The 18,137-nt window shown below is 43.3% G+C and overlaps 1 protein-coding gene across 1 annotated transcript in view; it reads right to left on the bottom strand.

Moving 5' to 3' along the window:
* The window catches only part of LOC126103581 (uncharacterized), a 230,450-nt gene that overhangs the window by 104,385 nt on the left and 107,928 nt on the right, over positions 1–18,137 (bottom strand). Inside the window, 1 exon segment of the mRNA XM_049912332.1 lies at positions 15,928–16,080. Within this exon segment, the coding sequence (XP_049768289.1) occupies positions 15,928–16,080 (153 nt within the window).

Raw genomic sequence — 18,137 nt, 5'->3', positions numbered from 1 at the left:
ATATATTGTGAAAAGCAATGGTCCCACAACACTCCCCTGTGGCACGCCAGAGGTTACTTTAACGTCTGTAGACGTCTCTCCATTGATAACAACATGCTGTGTTCTGTTTACTAAAAACTCTTCAATCCAGCCACACAGCTGGTCTGATATTCCGTAGGCTCTTACTTTGTTTTTCAAGCGACAGTGCGGGACTGTATCGAATGCCTTCCGGAAGTCAAGAAAAATAGCATCTACCTGGGAGCCTGTACCTAATATTTTCTGGGTCTCATGAACAAATAAAGCGAGTTGGGTCTCACACGATCGCTGTTTCCGGAATCCATGTTGATTCCTACATAGTAGATTCTGGGTTTCCAAAAACGACATGATACTCGAGCAAAAAACATGTTCTAAAATTCTACAACAGATCGACGTCAGAGATATAGGTCTATAGTTTTGCGCATCTGCTCGACGACCCTTCTTGAAGACTGGGACTACCTGTGCTCTTTTCCAATCATTTGGAACCTTCCGTTCCTCTAGAGACTTGCGGTACACGGCTGTTAGAAGGGGGGCAAGTTCTTTCGCGTACTCTGTGTAGAATCGAATTGGTATCCCGTCAGGTCCAGTGGACTTTCCTCTGTTGAGTGATTCCAGTTGCTTTTCTATTCCTTGGACACTTATTTCGATGTCAGCCATTTTTTCGTTTGTGCGAGGATTTAGAGAAGGAACTGCAGTGCGGTCCTCCTCTGTGAAACAGCTTTGGAAAAAAGTGTTTAGTATTACAGCTTTACGCGTGTCATCCTCTGTTTCAATGCCTTCATCATCCCGGAGTGTCTGGATATGCTGTTTCGAGCCACTTACTGATTTAACGTAAGACCAAAACTTCCTAGGATTTTCTGTCAAGTCGGTACATAGAATTTTACTTTCGAATTCACTGAACGCTTCACGCATAGCCCTCCTTACGCTAACTTTGACATCGTTTAGCTTCTGTTTGTCTGAGAAGTTTTGGCTGCGTTTAAACTTGGAGTGAAGCTCTCTTTGCTTTCGCAGTAGTTTCCTAACTTTGTTGTTGTACCACGGTGGGTTTTTCCCGTCCCTCACAGTTTTACTTGGCACGTAACTGTCTAAAACGCATTTTACGATTGCCTTGAACTTTTTCCATAAACACTCAACATTGTCAGTGTCGGAACAGAAATTTTCGTTTCGATCTGTTAGGTAGTCTGAAATCTGGCTTCTATTACTCTTGCTAAACAGATAAACCTTCCTCCCTTTTTTTATATTCCTATTAACTTCCATATTCAGGGATGCTGCAACGGCCTTATGATCACTGATTCCCTGTTCTGCACATACAGAGTCGAAAAGTTCGGGTCAGTTTGTTATCAGTAGGTCCAAGATGTTATCTCCACGAGTCGGTTCTCTGTTTAATTGCTCGAGGTAATTTTCGGATAGTGCACTCAGTATAATGTCACTCGATGCTCTGTCCCTACCACCCGTCCTAAACATCTGAGTGTCCCATTCTATATCTGGTAAATTGAAATCTCCACCTAAGACTATAACATGCTGAGAAAATTTATGTGAAATGTATTCCAAATTTTCTCTCAGTTGTTCTGCCACTAATGCTGCTGAGTCGGGAGGTCGGTAAAAGGAGCCAATTATTAACATAGCTTGGTTGTTGAGTGTAACCTCCACCCATAATAATTCACAAGAACTATCCACTTCTACTTCACTACAGGATAAACTACTACTAACAGCGACGACCACTCCACCACCAGTTGCATGCAACCTATCCTTTCTAAACACCGTCTGTGCCTTTGTAAAAATTTCAGCAGAATTTATCTCTGGCTTCAGCCAGCTTTCTGTACCTATAACGATTTCAGCTTCGGTGCTTTCTATCAGCGCTTGAAGTTCCGGTACTTTACCAACGCAGCTTCGACAGTTTACAATTACAATACCGATTGCTGCTTGGTCCCCACATGTCCTGACTTTGCCCCGCACCCGTTGAGGCTCTTGCCCTTTCTGTACTTGCCCAAGGCCATCTAACCTAAAAAACCGCCCAGCCCACGCCACACAACCCGTGCTACCCATGTAGCCGCTTGTTGCGTGTAGTGGACTCCTGACCTATCTAGCGGAACCCGAAACCCCACCACCCTATGGCGCAGGTCGAGGAATCTGCAGCCCACACGGTCGCAGAACCGTCTCAGCCTCTGATTCAGACCCTCCACTCGGCTCTGTACCAAAGGTCCGCAGTCAGTCCTGTCGACGATGCTCTGCTTTCATCCTGCTAGTGAGACTGGCAGTCTTCACCAAATCAGATAGCCGCCGGAAGCCAGAGAGGATTTCCTCCGATCCATAGCGACACACATCATTGGTGCCGACATGAGCGACCACCTGCAGATGGTTGCACCCTGTACCCTTCATGGCATCCGGAAGGACCCTTTCCACATCTGGAATGACTCCCCCCGGTATGCACACAGAGTGCACATTGGTTTTCTTCCCCTCTCTTGCTGCCATATCCCTAAGGGGCCCCATTACGCGCCTGACGTTGGAGCTCCCAACTATCAGTAAGCCTACCCTCTGTGACTGCCCGGATCTTGCAGATTGAGGGGCAACCTCTGGAACAGGACAAGCAGCCATGTCAGGCCGAAGATCAGTATCAGCCTGAGACAGAGCCTGAAACTGGTTCGTCAGACAGACTGGAGAGGCCTTCCATTCAGCCCTCCGGAATGTCTTTCGCCCCCTGCCACACCTTGAGATGACCTCCCACTCTACCACAGGTGAGGGATCAGCCTCAATGCCGCAGTATCCTGGGCAACCACAGTCGTAGTCCGATCGGGGGATGCGTGGGACGAGCTGGCCGTCCCCGACAAACCCCCATCCGGACCCCCACAGTGATGCCCATTGGCAACAGCCTCAAGCTGTGTGATCGAAGCCAACACTGCCTGAAGCTGGGAGCGAAGGGATGCCAACTCAGCCTGCATCCGAACACAGCAGTTGCAGTCCCTATCCATGCTAAAAACTGTTGTGCAAAGAACGTCTGAACTAATCTACAGAGAGCGCAAACAAATCGACACAAATTTTACGGTATATTAATAATTTTTATTTATGGACCGTCTGACAGCAACTGAATAAAACACAATTTTAGTGCCATACGCGTTTCGCCTTTATTTTCTGCAAGGCATCATCAGTGGCCTGGAATATGTACATATGTTAGCTATTTTATTTACATTTTTGTCATTGTGCCTACAGGTTATAAATAGTTCTGGTGGTTGGTATTTCCTATTAAGTAGTAATGTTTAGAACTGTACTTACAGGTTGCGTGGACAATTTCCTACATATTACGCTCCTGTTGCATTTTTGGTGTTGTTCTTCTTCTTCTTATGAACGCCAATTTGCGGTTTTTTCGCCATTCCACAACACTATGCACAGAACGCTTGTTTTAAAGCAATGTTTTGGTTTCTGTTCACGACTGTCAAATGTTTTCGCCAAAGATCGAATGTTATTGCCAACTTTTGAGTGTAACTATTGAAGTATCTGTGGTCTGTAAGTGTATACATTTGTGTGTGTGTGTGTGTGTGTGTGTGTGTGTGTGTGTGTGTGTGTGTGTGAGTGAGTGTGTTTTTTGGTGTGATATATATTTTTTTGTGCTGTGTGTGTGTGTATTTCTTTTTTTTTTCCTGTGTGTGTGTGTGTGTGTGTGTGAGTGTGTGTGTGTGTGTGTCCAGATGATGTGGGGAAGAGTTCTCTTTCTTTTTTTCTTTTTCTTTTTTTTATGTTATCATTTCCTTTACTAAGTGTAGTAGGGAGCCTGTGCTGATGTGTGTTTGTTCATTTATCACATGTTTGTTTTCTGCTATGGCTTTCTGGATGTGGAAGTTTTATTGCATTTTTATAATATGTAGGAAATTGTCCACGCAACCTGTAAGTACAGTTCTAAACATTACTACTTAATAGGAAATACCAACCACCAGAACTGTTTATAACCTGTAGGCACAATGACAAAAATGTAAATAAAATAGCTAACATATGTACATATTCCAGGCCACTGATGATGCCTTGCAGAAAATAAAGGCGAAACGCGTATGGCACTAAAATTGTGTTTTATTCAGTTGCTGTCAGACGGTCCATAAATAAAAATTATTAATATACCGTAATATTGCGCGCAACTGAGGAGGACAGGACTATAAAAGTTGAAGATGTCAAATCGACACAAAATTTAAACGGTTATTAAAATACAAGATTGCCTAGTAAATGCAGTAATGCTGCTACTTGCGCACTGCTGACACACTGCTCGGCGGCGGAAGGAGACTACGCGATTTTACACTATTCAGGTACTAAAACGCGATGCTACAACTCTCAAATACTATAATACGCCCGAAATTTATGAATTAAACAATGCAAGTACCAAAAACACGCAAGGAAATTAAGAATTAAACTATGTAACAAATGAGTGAGCTAGGAGTATACGACTTGCTGCTGCAGCTGCTTATCCAGCGGCGGCGGTGCTATGTCGCGAATTGCGCGGCCCCTCCCGCAGGAGGTTCGAGTCTTTCCTCTGGCATGGGTGTGTGTGTGTGTTGTCCTTAGAGAAAGTTAGTTTAAGCAGCGTTTAAGTCTAGGGACGATGACCTCAGCAGTTTGATCCCTTGGTAATTCACACACATTTGAACATTTTTGCTAATAAGTATACAAGATCAGAACTGATAAATCTTTTTCTTTAAATGTAAGATTTAGTAACCACTTGCATAATCTATGGAGCATTATGATGTACAATGTTTCAGTTGGTTTGTACAGATAATACAGTATCATCGTAAAATATAGCTACATACTGACAATATGCGAGTTTGATGGAATGTGTATTTACATTTAATTAAAACTAGAGTTAAGTCCATGTGAAATACACACACAAATCTCTTGTTCAAGTTCCCATACATAATTTGTGGACCTTCTGAAAAATACTGCATCTTCTGTCTCTTCCGTCTGTCTCAGTTACAGCCTTAGCACACCCTAATTACGCAAGAAGAAACTAAACATTGGATAGCAATTGGATAAACTTACTTCTTACATTCAACAACCAGAAGCTAAACATGTTCATATTATTATTATGATTATTATCATTTTATTATTATTATTATTATTATTATTGTTACTTTCACTACTACTACCATTGCTAGTACCATAGCAGTAGTAAAAAAGGTGTTAGTAGTAATTATAGTAGGTGTGCTTATAGCTATTTCCTGCACCTCTACAACTTTTGTGCCACACTATTTGATTAGTTTGGTAAAGATCACATTCTGATATTTCCATTTACTGGCAGCTGGCAGTTTTAGTATGATAAAATCTATCTTGTGGCCAAGGATATTATTTCATGGAAGTCGATTGGCCTCGCTTAGGAGGCAACTGATTCATATCTAGGTCGTGTAATACGAGACAAATATCAGACATTAAAGACCAGCTAGTGTATAAAAATTAAACTGTTCATAAATATAATACAAAATGCAGTATGAAATTGCATACTGGACACCTATACACAAAAAAGTAACTGAGGTGACATGGGTCTCTCGTGGCAGTATAAAAACTTTATAACAAATTATCACATTGCATTAAATCAGAAAAAACGCAAGAAATTTTAAATAAACTCTAAAAATGTTTCTTTTAATTATACTATGGTGTTAATGAATATGTACTATTCTAAGCAGTATAATGACGAGATAGATATTAAGACTTTCGTCTGCTGATATTCCAGCATGTAAATTTATTCTTTTGTTTGGCCATAAACTACATATACTATTGAAAAGTATATGGCTGTCTCAGTATATTCTTAGTCTGGTACCGTATGTGTATTAGAAATCTTATCTATGTACATTTATTAATGTTGTATATGTATCATGTAGCGAATAACATTATTCCTATATTACCACACAGCCATAGGATTATCTAACAAATTGTATACTGACTTGTCCACTATCTAACTGTACCCACGTATAGAAAAGATGAAAAGGACCAATAAAGGAATCCCTTTTTCGCAGGTTGGATAAGAGGGATGCGATGTACAGCTCCTGACCATAGTATAGTAACTGGTATAAATATGGAATATCATTTTGTTCTTGTTCATAAATTTCTCATTTTTCACATTAAGCAAATAAAATATCTGTAGCACATACTTTGGGATATATACACACCAAAAAATATTTTGCATCAACCCGTTCCCAGAGCTCCTGAAGATAGACGTTGATTGTGGATATTGAATCACAGACAGTGCTCTCGCCTGCTCAGAGATGTCACTAAACCCGCTAAAAGATGTAAATAACCTTGTATGAGCAGTGCCTATTAGACGGAGGGGGTCCGACAGCTGATCAGTTCCAGTCGTTGCACCAGGGAGGAGGTACATGGCTCGTGTTGTCTGTAGTTCCACCATGCCTGGACGGCCAATACCGCGGTTCGATCGCATCCGCATTGTTACTTTGTGCCAGGAAGGGCTCTCAGCAAGGGAAGTGTCCAGGCGTCTGGGAGTGGACCAAAGCGATGTTGTTCGGACATGGAGGAGATACAGAGAGACATGAACAGTCGATGACATGTCTTGCTCAGGCCGCCCAAGGACTACTACTGCAGTGGATGACTGCTACCTACGGATTATGGCTCGGAGGAACCCTGACACCAACGCCACAATGTCGAATAATGCTTTGCGTGCAGCCACAGGACGTCGTGTTACGGCTCAAACTGTGCGCAGTAAGTAGCACGATGCGCAACTTCACTCCCGACGTCCATGGCGAGGTCCATCTTTGCAACCACGACACCATGCAGCGTGGTGCAGATGGGCCCAACAACATGCCTAATGACTGCTCAGGATTGTCATCACGTTCTCTTCACCGATGAGTGTCACATATGCCCTCAACCAGACAATTATCGGAGACATGTTTGGAGGCAACCCAGTCAGACTGAACGCCTTAGACACACTGTCCAGTGAGTGCATATAGGTGGGGTTCCCTGCTGTTTTGGTGTGACATTATGTGGGGGCGACGTACGCCACTGGTGGTCATGGAAGGCGCCGTAGCGGCTGTACGATACGCTAATGCCATCCTCCGACCGACAGTGCAACCATATTGGCAGCATATTGGCGAGGCATTCGTCTTCATGGACGACAATTCGCGCTTCCATCGTGCACATCTTGTGAATGACATCCTTCAGGACAACTAAATCGCTCGACTAGAGTGACCAGCATGTTCTCCAGACATGAACCCTATCGAACATGCCTGGGATGGATTGAAAAGGGCTGTTTAAGGACGACTTGTCCCATCTTCCACTCTGAGGGATATACGCCGAATCGCCATTTAGGACTGGGACAATCTGGACCAACAGTGCCTTGATGAACGTGTGGATAATATGCCACGACGAATGCAGGCATGCATCAGTGCAAGAGGACGTGCTACTGGGTGTTAGAGGTACTGGTGTGTACAGCAGTCTGGACCACCATCTCTGAACGTCTCGTTGTATGGTGGTACAACATGCAGTGTGTGGTTTTCATGAACAATAACAAGGACGGAAATGATGTTTGTGTTGATCTCTATTCCAATTTTCTGTACAGGTTCTGGAATTCTCGGAACCGAGGTCATGCAAAACTTTTTTTTGATGTGTGTAGTTTAATGTTTCCTCTGTTTACGAATACATACTACGAGGTGCATTCAAGTTCTAAGGCCTCCGATTTTTTTTTCCAATTAACTACTCACCCGAAATCGATGAAACTGGCTTTACTTCTCGACGTAATCGCCCTGCAGACGTACACATTTTTCACAACGCTGACGCCATGATTCCATGGCAGCGGCGAAGGCTTCTTTAGGAGTCTGTTTTGACCACTTGAAAATCGCTGAGGCAATAGCAGCACGGCTGGTGAATGTGCGGCCACGGAGAGTGTCTTTCATTGTTGGAAAAAGCCAAAAGTCACTAGGACCCAGGTCATGTGAGTAGGGTGCATGAGGAATCACTTCAAAGTTGTTATCACGAAGAAACTGTTGCGTAACGTTAGATCGATGTGCGGGTGCGTTGTCTTGGTAAAACAGCCCACGCGCAGCCCTTCCCGGACGTTTTTGTTGCAGTGCAGGAAGGAATTTGTTCTTCAAAACATTTTCGTAGGATGCACCTGTTACCGGAGTGCCCTTTGGAACGCAATGGGTAAGGATTACGCCCTCGCTGTCCCAGAACATGGACACCATCATTTTTTCAGCACTGGCCGTTACCCGAAATGTTTTTGGTGGCGGTGAATCTGTGTGATTCCATTGAGCTGACTGGCGCTTTGTTTCTGGATTGAAAAATGGCATCCACGTCTCATCCATTGTCACAACCGACGAAAAGAAAGTCCCATTCATGCTGTCGTTGTGCGTCAACATTGCTTGGCAACATGCCACACGGGCAGCCATGTGGTCGTCCGTCAGCATTCGTGGCACCCACCTGGATGACACTTTCCGCATTTTCAGGTTGTCATGCAGGATTGTATGCACAGAACCCACAGAAATGCCAACTCTGGAGGCGATCTGTTCAACAGTCATTCGGCGATCCCCCAAAGCAATTCTCTCCACTTTCTCGATCATGTCGTCAGACCAGCTTGTGCGAGCCCGAGGTTGTTTCGGTTTGTTGTCACACGATGTTCTGCCTTCATTAAACTGTTGCACCCACGAACGCACTTTCGACACATCCATAACTCCATCACCACATGTCTCCTTCAACTGTCGATGAATTTCAATTGGTTTCACACCACGCAAATTCAGAAAACGAATGATTGCACGCTGTTCAAGTAAGAAAAACGTCGCCATTTTAAGTATCTAAAACAGTTCTCATTCTCGCCGCTGGCGGTAAAATTCCATCTGCCATACGGTGCTGCCATCTCTGCGACGTATTGACAATGAACGTGGCCTCATTTTAAAACAATGTGCATTTTTCTATCTCTTTCCAGTCTGGAGAAAAAAATCGGAGGCCTTAGAACTTGAATGCACCTCGTACATTGGGAACATTTCTAAATTACACTTAAGACAGAGTTTGACATTTTGGACACTCTACCTTATAGGGTACAAGTACGGAGTAGTCCATTCGTTTTAAGTTTCTTGAAGTTAAACAAATAATGGGAAGTCTAATAATTCATAGTCAAAGGAAACGCTATATAACATAATAACACAATAGAAAAACACAACTAAAAACACAATTAGAAAAACACACGAAATATACCATTTTCAGTTATGAAATCCCTTACTCTTAGTAATTTCACTTGTGGAAGTCGCACATATATCGTCCCTTACCGTAACATCCACTTTTAGTGTGAGCTCACATTTTGCACATTAGACAAATTACTCATTCTTCCCCTACCTCGTCCTGCGAAAATTTACCTGAGCAAATGAGAAAATTGCCATCTTCATTAGACAGTACACTGTTGTCCAGAACGCTATTGAGGGTGGACGAATCATCCCTCACGCTTAAAACGTCATCATCAGAATCAGATGATTCGTGTTTCCTACGCTTTAGCGGCCTCTGCTTCTTCGTTTCCAGTTTATTTGTTACTGTCGTCGATACCTGAAGAGATCTCTCGTATCGAGTCAAGGTTAGAACTGCTGATGGACCTGCTTTTCTCCCCTTCATTTCTGGCCTCTTCCTTATTTGTGCAACGGGTGAGTTTTCAAATGTGTGCCAAATCTTATGGGACTTAACTGCTAAGGTCATCAGTCCCTAAGCTTACACACTACTTAACCTAAATTATCCTAAGGACAAACACACACACCCATGCCCGAGGGAGGACTCGAACCTCCGCCGGGACCAGCCGCACAGTCAATGACTGCAGCGCCTCAGACCGCTCGGCTAATCCAGCGCGGCACGGGTGAATTTTGTCAAGGTGTAATTTCAGAGGTGGCAGCAGATGTTCCTCCCTCGATTTCAACATTACCGTTTCCTCTTTTAGAAGCCACTGCTCCTTCACACGGTTCATTGACTGGATCATTGGGTAAATCCTTAAACATTCCATCATAGTTGGCAATGAAATCTGCATCCGTGAAACTATGAGGGTTTGAGTATTTTTCTGTCACCCTGATCCCACTAACTGCTGTGTTCCTGTCTGACAATTGAGGAAGACCTTCCATCCAGATCAGCGATGTCCATGTTTATTACTGGACGCGTATTTTCCCTCATCCATACGTACATGCTGCTCAGAACAACAGGCTTTCAAAGGACTCATGAAATATCTTTCTAGCAGTTGCATCTAGTGGGAGCCATGAGGAGGCAGGCACAAGGTGTTGACATGATTTCGCGTGCGAGATTTATAACATCTAGATTTCTGGAGTGGTCCATTTTCTTTTCTCTAACATTTTAATTGGCATTTGCATAGCAGGCTCATCCCACTGCTTTCGAGCTTGTGAGGTCATTTCCGAAGCAATTCCTATAAGTAAAACAGGTAGTGAAAGTACGGTACAAATATGGGACACTAGTATTCCATATTAGTGACACAGCCATCTTGAAGTTCAGAAACGCAAATAAAATGGAAAATTATATATTAATCGACAACAAACACGCCATTTTACGGTTTAAAATACTAGCTGAAAGTGTGTTTACAAAATACACTACTGGCCATTAAAATTGCTACACCACGAAGATGACGTGCTATAGACGCAAAATTTAACTGACTGGAAGAAGATGCTGTGATATGCAAATGACTAGCTTTTCAGAGCATTCAATCAAGGTTGGCGCCGGTGGCGACACCTACAACATGCTGATAAAGTTTCCAACCGATTTCTCATACACAAACAGCAGTTGACCGGCGTTGCCTGGAGAAACGTTGTTGTGATGCCTCGTGTAAGGAGGAGAAATGCGTACTATCACGTTTCCGACTTTGATAAAGGTCGGATTGTAGCCTATCGCGATTGCGGTTCATCGTATCGCGACATTGCTGCTCGCGTTGGTCGAGATCCAATGACTGTTAGCAGAATATGGAATCGGTGGGTTCAGGAGGGTAATACGGAACGCCGTGCTGGATCCCAACGGCCTCGTATCACTAGCAGTCGAGATGACAGGCATCTTATCCGTATGACAGTAACGGACCGTGCAGACACGTCTCGATCCCTGAGTCAACAGATGGGGACATTTGCGAGACAACAACCATCTGCACGAACAGTTCGATGACTTTTGCAGCAGCATGGACTATCAGCTCGGAGACCATGGCTGCGGTTACCCTTGACGCTGCATCACAGACAGGAACGCCTGCGATGGTGTGCTCAACGACGAACCTGGGTGCACGAATGGCAAAACGTCATTTTTTCGGATGAATGCAGGTTCTGTTTACAGCATCATGACGGTCGCATTCGTGTTTGGTGATATCGCGGTGAACGCACATTGGAAGCGTGTATTCGTCATCGCCATACTGGCGTATCACCCGGCGTGATGATATGGGATGCCATTGGTTACACGTCTCGGTCACCTCTTGTTCGCATTGCCGGCACTTTGAACAGTGGACGTTACATTTCAGATGTGTTACGACCCGTGGCTCTACCCTTCATTCGATCCCTGTGAAACCGTATATTTAAGCTGGATAATGCACGACCGCAAGTTGCAGGTCCTGTAAGGGCCTTTCTGGATACAGAAAACGTTCGACTGCTGCCCTAGCCAGCACATTCTCCAGATCTCTCACCAATTGAAAACGTCTGATCAGTGGTGGTCGAGCAACTGGCTCGTCACAATACGCCAGTCACTACCCTTGATGAACTGTGGTATCGTGTTGAAGCTACATGGGCAGCTGTACCTGTACACGCCATCCAAGCTCTGTTTGGCTAAATGCCCAGGCGTATCAAGGCCGTTATTACGGCCAGAGGTGGTTGTTCTGGGTACTGATTTCTCAGGATCTATGCACCCAAATTGCGTGAAAATGTAATCACATGTCAGTTCTAGTATAATATATTTTTCCAATGAATACCCGTTTATCATCTGCATTTCTTCTTGCTGTAGCAATTTTAATGGCTAGTAGTGTATATTAATAATTGTTGTATTATGACAAGAACGAAACTGAAAACCAGTAACCTACAACAATTATTCCTCATAGTGAATTCATTAAAACAGCTTCACTCTCTCGCAATGGCTGCCAGCTGTAATATAAATTCATCCCAAAGTAAGCTACAGATGCTGAACGCAGTTTTAGAGCATCTAACCGAAGTACAGCGCTTACAAGGCGAGGAATTTAGTATTTCATATTAGTATCCCTATTCCACATTTGTACCTCTTCTTCTATTGTGTGCCAGTGGCCTGTGCTAAACCTGAATCCTTTTCGTAGTACCTCATGGACTGAGGGGATGTGCATTTGTGATTTGTCCATTGATTGGGGTCCTGGTTTTGATAAGTGCTTGCTGATGTTTACGTTATGTTGTAGCAGTAGTTGTCATTGACTCCATTTCACAATGAGAACCATCTGTAACAATATTAATATGGGAATCTGAAGAAAAATATCCAGGTTGGAGGAGGGTACAAAATTTGAAAACTGTCATTTTTACTATAAACAAATTGGTCAGTTTCGAGAAGCTATTCCTAGCGTCATCTCACTGAAGTCAGCGACGTTAATGCTACAGTTGGCTGAACATGAGGGTAAGCAGAACCAAGAATCACAAGAAATCACTTCTGGAAGTGTATGAAATTTCTCTAATGAATAAAAGCTCTGTACTCTATACACCAGATTCGAAGTGGGCGGTGGGTGGGTGTTTATTTTATTAAACAGTTGTAATGTTTTTTTTTTTGTAAGAATGGAACATGGGCCAATTAATACTATCAGCGTAGTACACGATGGTAGAAGAGGGGGAGGGTGGGTGGCGGTGGGCAGAGGGTGAACAAAACAAATGGAATTTTCGATGACATTATGATGTTTTTGTAGTGAGTTGTATATAAATTTGCAGTGACTTCCTAACAATACCGTTAACATATCACTTTAGTGCACAATCCAGAGCAATACGGACCTAATCATGCTGCAACGAGAAACTAAGTGGTATCATACCTCGTTATTTGTGTCTCAGTGTATTTTCAATGATCACTGATGAAATTTGTTCACTACGATCCCAAAGACGAGACCACATCATTTTACATAACACTAAAAATGCACAAATCACGCTTCAATAGTACACTGAAGCGCCAAAGAAACTGGAATAGGCTTGAGTATTCAAATACAGAGATATGTAAACAGGCAGAATACGGGGCTGCGGTCATAAAACCTATATAAGACAACAAGTACATGACGCAGTTGTTAGATCGTTTACTGGTGCTACAGGTGGGGGGGTTATCAAGATGTAAGTGAGTTTGAACGTGGTGTTATGGTCGGCGCACGAGCGATGAGACACAGTATCCCCAAGGTGGCGATGAAGTGCGGACTTCCTCGTACGACCATTTCACGAGTGTACCGTGAATGTCAGGAATCCGGTAAAACATCAGATCTCCGCCATCGCTGCGGGTGGAAAAAAATCTGCACCAACGGGATCAACGACGACTGAAGAGAATCGTTCAACGTGACAGAAGTGCTGCCCTTCCGCAGATTTCAATGAGGTTTCAATGCTGGGCCATCAGCAAGTGTCAGTGTACGAACCATTCAACAAAACATCATCGATATGAGCTTTCGGAGCCGAAGGCCTCTCGTGTTCCCTTGATCACTGCACGACACAAATCTTTACGCCCCGCCTGGGCCCGTCAACGCCGACATTGGACTGCTGATGACTGGAAACATGTTGCTTGGTCGGACGAATCTCGTTTCAAATTGTATCGAACGGATGGGCGTGTACGGTTATGGAGACAACCTCGTGAATTCATGGACCGTGCATGTCAGCAGGGGACTGTTCAGGCTGGTGGAGGCTCTGTAATGATTGGCGCCTGTGCAGTGGAACACCCGGTACGTCTAGATACGACTCTGACAGGTGACGTGTACGTAAGCATCCTGTCTGATCACCTGCATCCATTCACGTCCATTGTGCATGCCGACGGAATGTGGCAATTCCAGCAGGACAATACGACATCCCACACGTCCAGTATTGCTAGAGAATGGCTCCAGGAACACTCTTCTGAGTTTAAACAATTCCTCGGGTCACCAAACTCCCCTAGCCATGAACATTATTGAGCATATCTGGGATGCCTTGCAAGTGCTGTTTAGAAGAGGTCTCCACCCCGTCGTACTCTTACGGATTTATGGACAGCCCTGCAGGATTCATGGTGTCACCACAGTCTAACATAACAGTCGCGACATTTCGCCTCGATTTTGTTGCCTACAGCGCCAGCAGCGCCCCAAGCGGCTGGTAGGTTGAACTGTGAGTTCGGCGCGATCGTGAAAGCAAATAGTGATTGATTATTTTGATTTATACAATGGTTTTTACCATCGGGAGCGTTTGTAGCGCAATAAATTGCAGCAACAACAGGAAGAAGACACCACAGCTGTCTCTTTTTAGGTTTCCTAAGGATCCTGAGAGGTATATACCATCATGTTACTAAACTGTATCGTCAGGGTTCACTTGCAAACTATATGTGTATAAATGATGAATTTATCGTTTTAGGAGCAGAAAATGGCTTGTTAATAGCAAACGAGAAGACCTTATGAAGAAAGACCCAGTTTACCTGTATAATAATATTAGGTTTTGTCCGCTACATTTCGAAGAAAACCAGTTCATGAACGCAGACAATAACAAACTCGTGTGAAATGCAGTACCCACACTGTTTGACATCCTAAATAAGCCACCTCAACTGACGATGAAGAGGAAACTGCCACAAAGATTCGACAGTCAATCTAAAGCTGTAAAACAGTCGTATGACACAGAAGCAGCCAGTTCAGCTCTCCATGTATTAGTGCCAGATTCGTGCAAATCGTCACCACAGACGTGCTTTGACGATAAAGTGGTTAGATTAAGTGCAGCTGTTCATGTCTTACAAAAGCGTGTGAAGTGTCAGAATGTGCAGATCGAGTGAAACTATTACGGGACAAGGAAAGTGCCTACAGACAGATTGTTTGAAAATTATTCAAATATTTGGTTTTTCGTGAAATGTAATGTAATCAGCTCATTATAATGTTTTCAGCATATTTCTGCCACTATTTGTGCAGTTGCTTTACCCACTTTGAATAATATAAAGATTAAGGTCGTACTTGTGGCAACAGGTAACAATGACACACACAGTAGGCCTACAGAACAATAAACGAGCTGTCGATCGCTTTTGCATGTAGAGGTACATGTCTGTGCTTCTTACATGTCAATCTGTGTGTTTATATTCTTTTGATATCAACGTGGTAAGCTGCAATTCTGTCCAATGTCACAAGTGTTTCTTCACGAATGTGTTGTAGCTTGCCACTCTATTTATGGTTTTGTCCATACTTGCGCTTATTTTAGAATCATTACTAGAAACATATATGCCTTCCGATACTAAACAAACTCTTGGAGGCAAGAAAATAACTCGAATAATTCGGAAATTACGTAGGAAATGGATGTAAACAAACATTATGCTTACAACGCGTCTGACGTTCACCTTACCTGCCGCTTGGAGCGCTAGTGTCGCTCCATCTGTCAAGCGGCAACAACTTTCACAGCAGTTGAGTGTCGCGACTGTTATGTTAGACTGTGGTGTCACTTCGCTCCAGCATTATCTCAAACATTAGTGGCGTCCATGCCACGTCGTGTTGTGGCACTTGTGCACGCTCGCGGGGGCCCTACGTGATATTATGCAGCTGAACCAGTTTCTTTGGCTCTTCAGTGTATGTAAGAACCCACTGACAACTTAGTCTCTAAGCAGCTTCTCTCCAGGTTGCAAATGCTAATTTTGGTTTTCTATTGTTCCTTCAGATTATTACAGGTTACTCTAGGGATGCCTTCTTCGAAAGACAAGCTCATCTATCTTCTCAGTTCTTGTCCAAGTGTAATAATAGTCTCTGTAAACAACTGCTTGTTGAGCAGCTGCAGCTGAAGAACATGTACTCACTGACGCAGCAGCAACCTAGGGAGTTGGCGCAGGTCCCAGACGCGATACCGCCGTTGTTGCTGCATTCTCTCCGGGTGAAGCACGTCCCGTTCAGTCCGTTGTCCGCCGCGCACTGCCTGTTGGCGAAGCGCACCACCGGGAGGAATGGGAAGACTGAAACACAACCCGGCCACTTCGTTATTCAGCAGTCACTAACAACTATAATCTTGGGAAGTAAGATGCGTATGATATGTTAGTCTTTGAATTCACTTCTTTGCTAAAAATTATACTGAAAATGCATTCGTGAGATAACCTCTATTTCATTATTTATTTTGTGAGTTTTACGTATAATTGTTGAGAACACGCGAGCTATCTGCTGTGAAATGGAGCTATCTAGGCTCACAATGAGGGGAAGTATTGTTCTATATTTTAGTGTCATTATTGTTCCAGGAAGCCTGCCATTACAGATAACATAGTTAAGTCTGTGCGCTGTAACTGTTCATTGCACATTCTTGACATGGTTTTCACATCTTCGGAAATATCATTTTTGACTATGTTACGATGATCTGAAACTAGCCATCGCGTCAATAAAAAAAGTAAAATGTGCAACTTTGGACTGGTTTTTCGTTGTACTAATTAACAGAAGTTGCTGACCCAGAGCTACTCCAGCATGCTGGAAGCTCGTAAAAGTTGTTTATTGATATATTCTGCCACTAAAAGACATTAGCTATTAAGCGAAACAGTCAGGCAACCAGAATTCCTTTGCCTTGGGAGTGGTGGTAATCAAGCTTTTTGCGATGCTGTGTTTCACGCTCCATTCACAGATTTTGAGTTCAGCCACAGAGTACCGTTACAGTATGTCGGTCATGTTTGAATGAATTTCTTTAAATTTTTCATGCATGCAACCGATTCAGATAAGCCAGTATGCCCACTCCGCAGCCGAATGTCACAGTTTTAAAAGTTTCAAAGTTTCCAGCTCCCACCGCTAAACAACGGAGAGTAGGTTTTCCCGACCGGTGCGTCGCGATGTTTTTCTGTGTGGCATGGTTCTGTTCAGAGATATTATAAATTCAACACATACAATTTATAATAAAACTTATTTATTTTTTAACACGAACTGTAATCACTTATTATCTGTTTCGAGATGGTCTATACAAGTCAGTGGCTGCAACGGCGCGAAACTGAGTTTTACTTGTCGATGATTAGAATGATATAAAAAATATGGAGCAGGAGTTACTTCACTCTTTCGATCCAGTGATAATCAGAGTAAAAACACTCTAGTAAACAGGTCAGTGTCAGAGAACACACTGCCTAAGCAGGCAGCGGTCCAAAACAGTTATTTTAATTTTTGATGCAGAGGTTTGCAGTGTTTCAGTAAATGAAACAAAATTTTATTAGATATTATCTTCATATTTTATATGAAAGCAAAGGAGTATGATAAAAAAAAATATGAGCACAATTTGCTGAGTGGATGCCCCGCGCTACCTTAAAGAGACTGGCTACGATGCAATATAGCTGACCAGGGAGAAGGGAAGTCCTCAGGGTGTAGAGAGTCCATTGAGCTCGCACACAGTGCAGTGTTGTTCCCTTGCTGGTGCTGGTCAGTTTTCATTGCAATGCCCGATTTTCTCAGCATTTACTCTACCTAACGGTACAAAGAATATGGAGCACGCCGTTTTCTGTGAGTCTTGCAGATTCCGTTTTGCATATTTTGACCGTGTACTGTGTTTCTAGGCCAGGGAGGGTAAATAAAACCGTCTAAAATCCATAAGACAGTTGGCCAGTATTCCAGATCGGCAGTTGTTAATCCGCCGCGTTAAATGGAATCAGGCCACCGTCGACTAACTGTCTCCGATGTGGTGATCTGTGTTATTACATCACAGGAACAAATCAGTTTATTGACATTTTGACTTTACTGATTTTAGTTTCTGTAAGCGTTTTATGCAAGGATAGGCTCATTCGAGTTTATTTTAGCAAACATTCATTTCTTGTTCTGGGTTAAATTTCAACACTTTCTTTGTTCGATTGCTGTTTGCTAAAAATGGAACTTTGGGCGAGGTGGTATAGTGATTGAGATAAGATAACAGAATCATGTTCGGTATGAGCGGTGCTCAGTTACCCGCGTAACCCGGATTTAGTCAAGATTTAGTTTTTACGTTTTTGTCACTCGGTCATTTAACATGAAGGCATGGATGGTTCCTTCAGCGAGATCATTGTCGATTTCCTCGCGC

The sequence above is a fragment of the Schistocerca cancellata genome, chromosome 1 (genome assembly GCF_023864275.1).
Source record: "Schistocerca cancellata isolate TAMUIC-IGC-003103 chromosome 1, iqSchCanc2.1, whole genome shotgun sequence".
NCBI classification, from domain to species: Eukaryota; Metazoa; Arthropoda; class Insecta; order Orthoptera; family Acrididae; genus Schistocerca; species Schistocerca cancellata.
The sequence above is the reverse complement of the archived record's forward strand: the minus strand, read 5'-3'. Positions and strand labels throughout refer to the sequence as shown.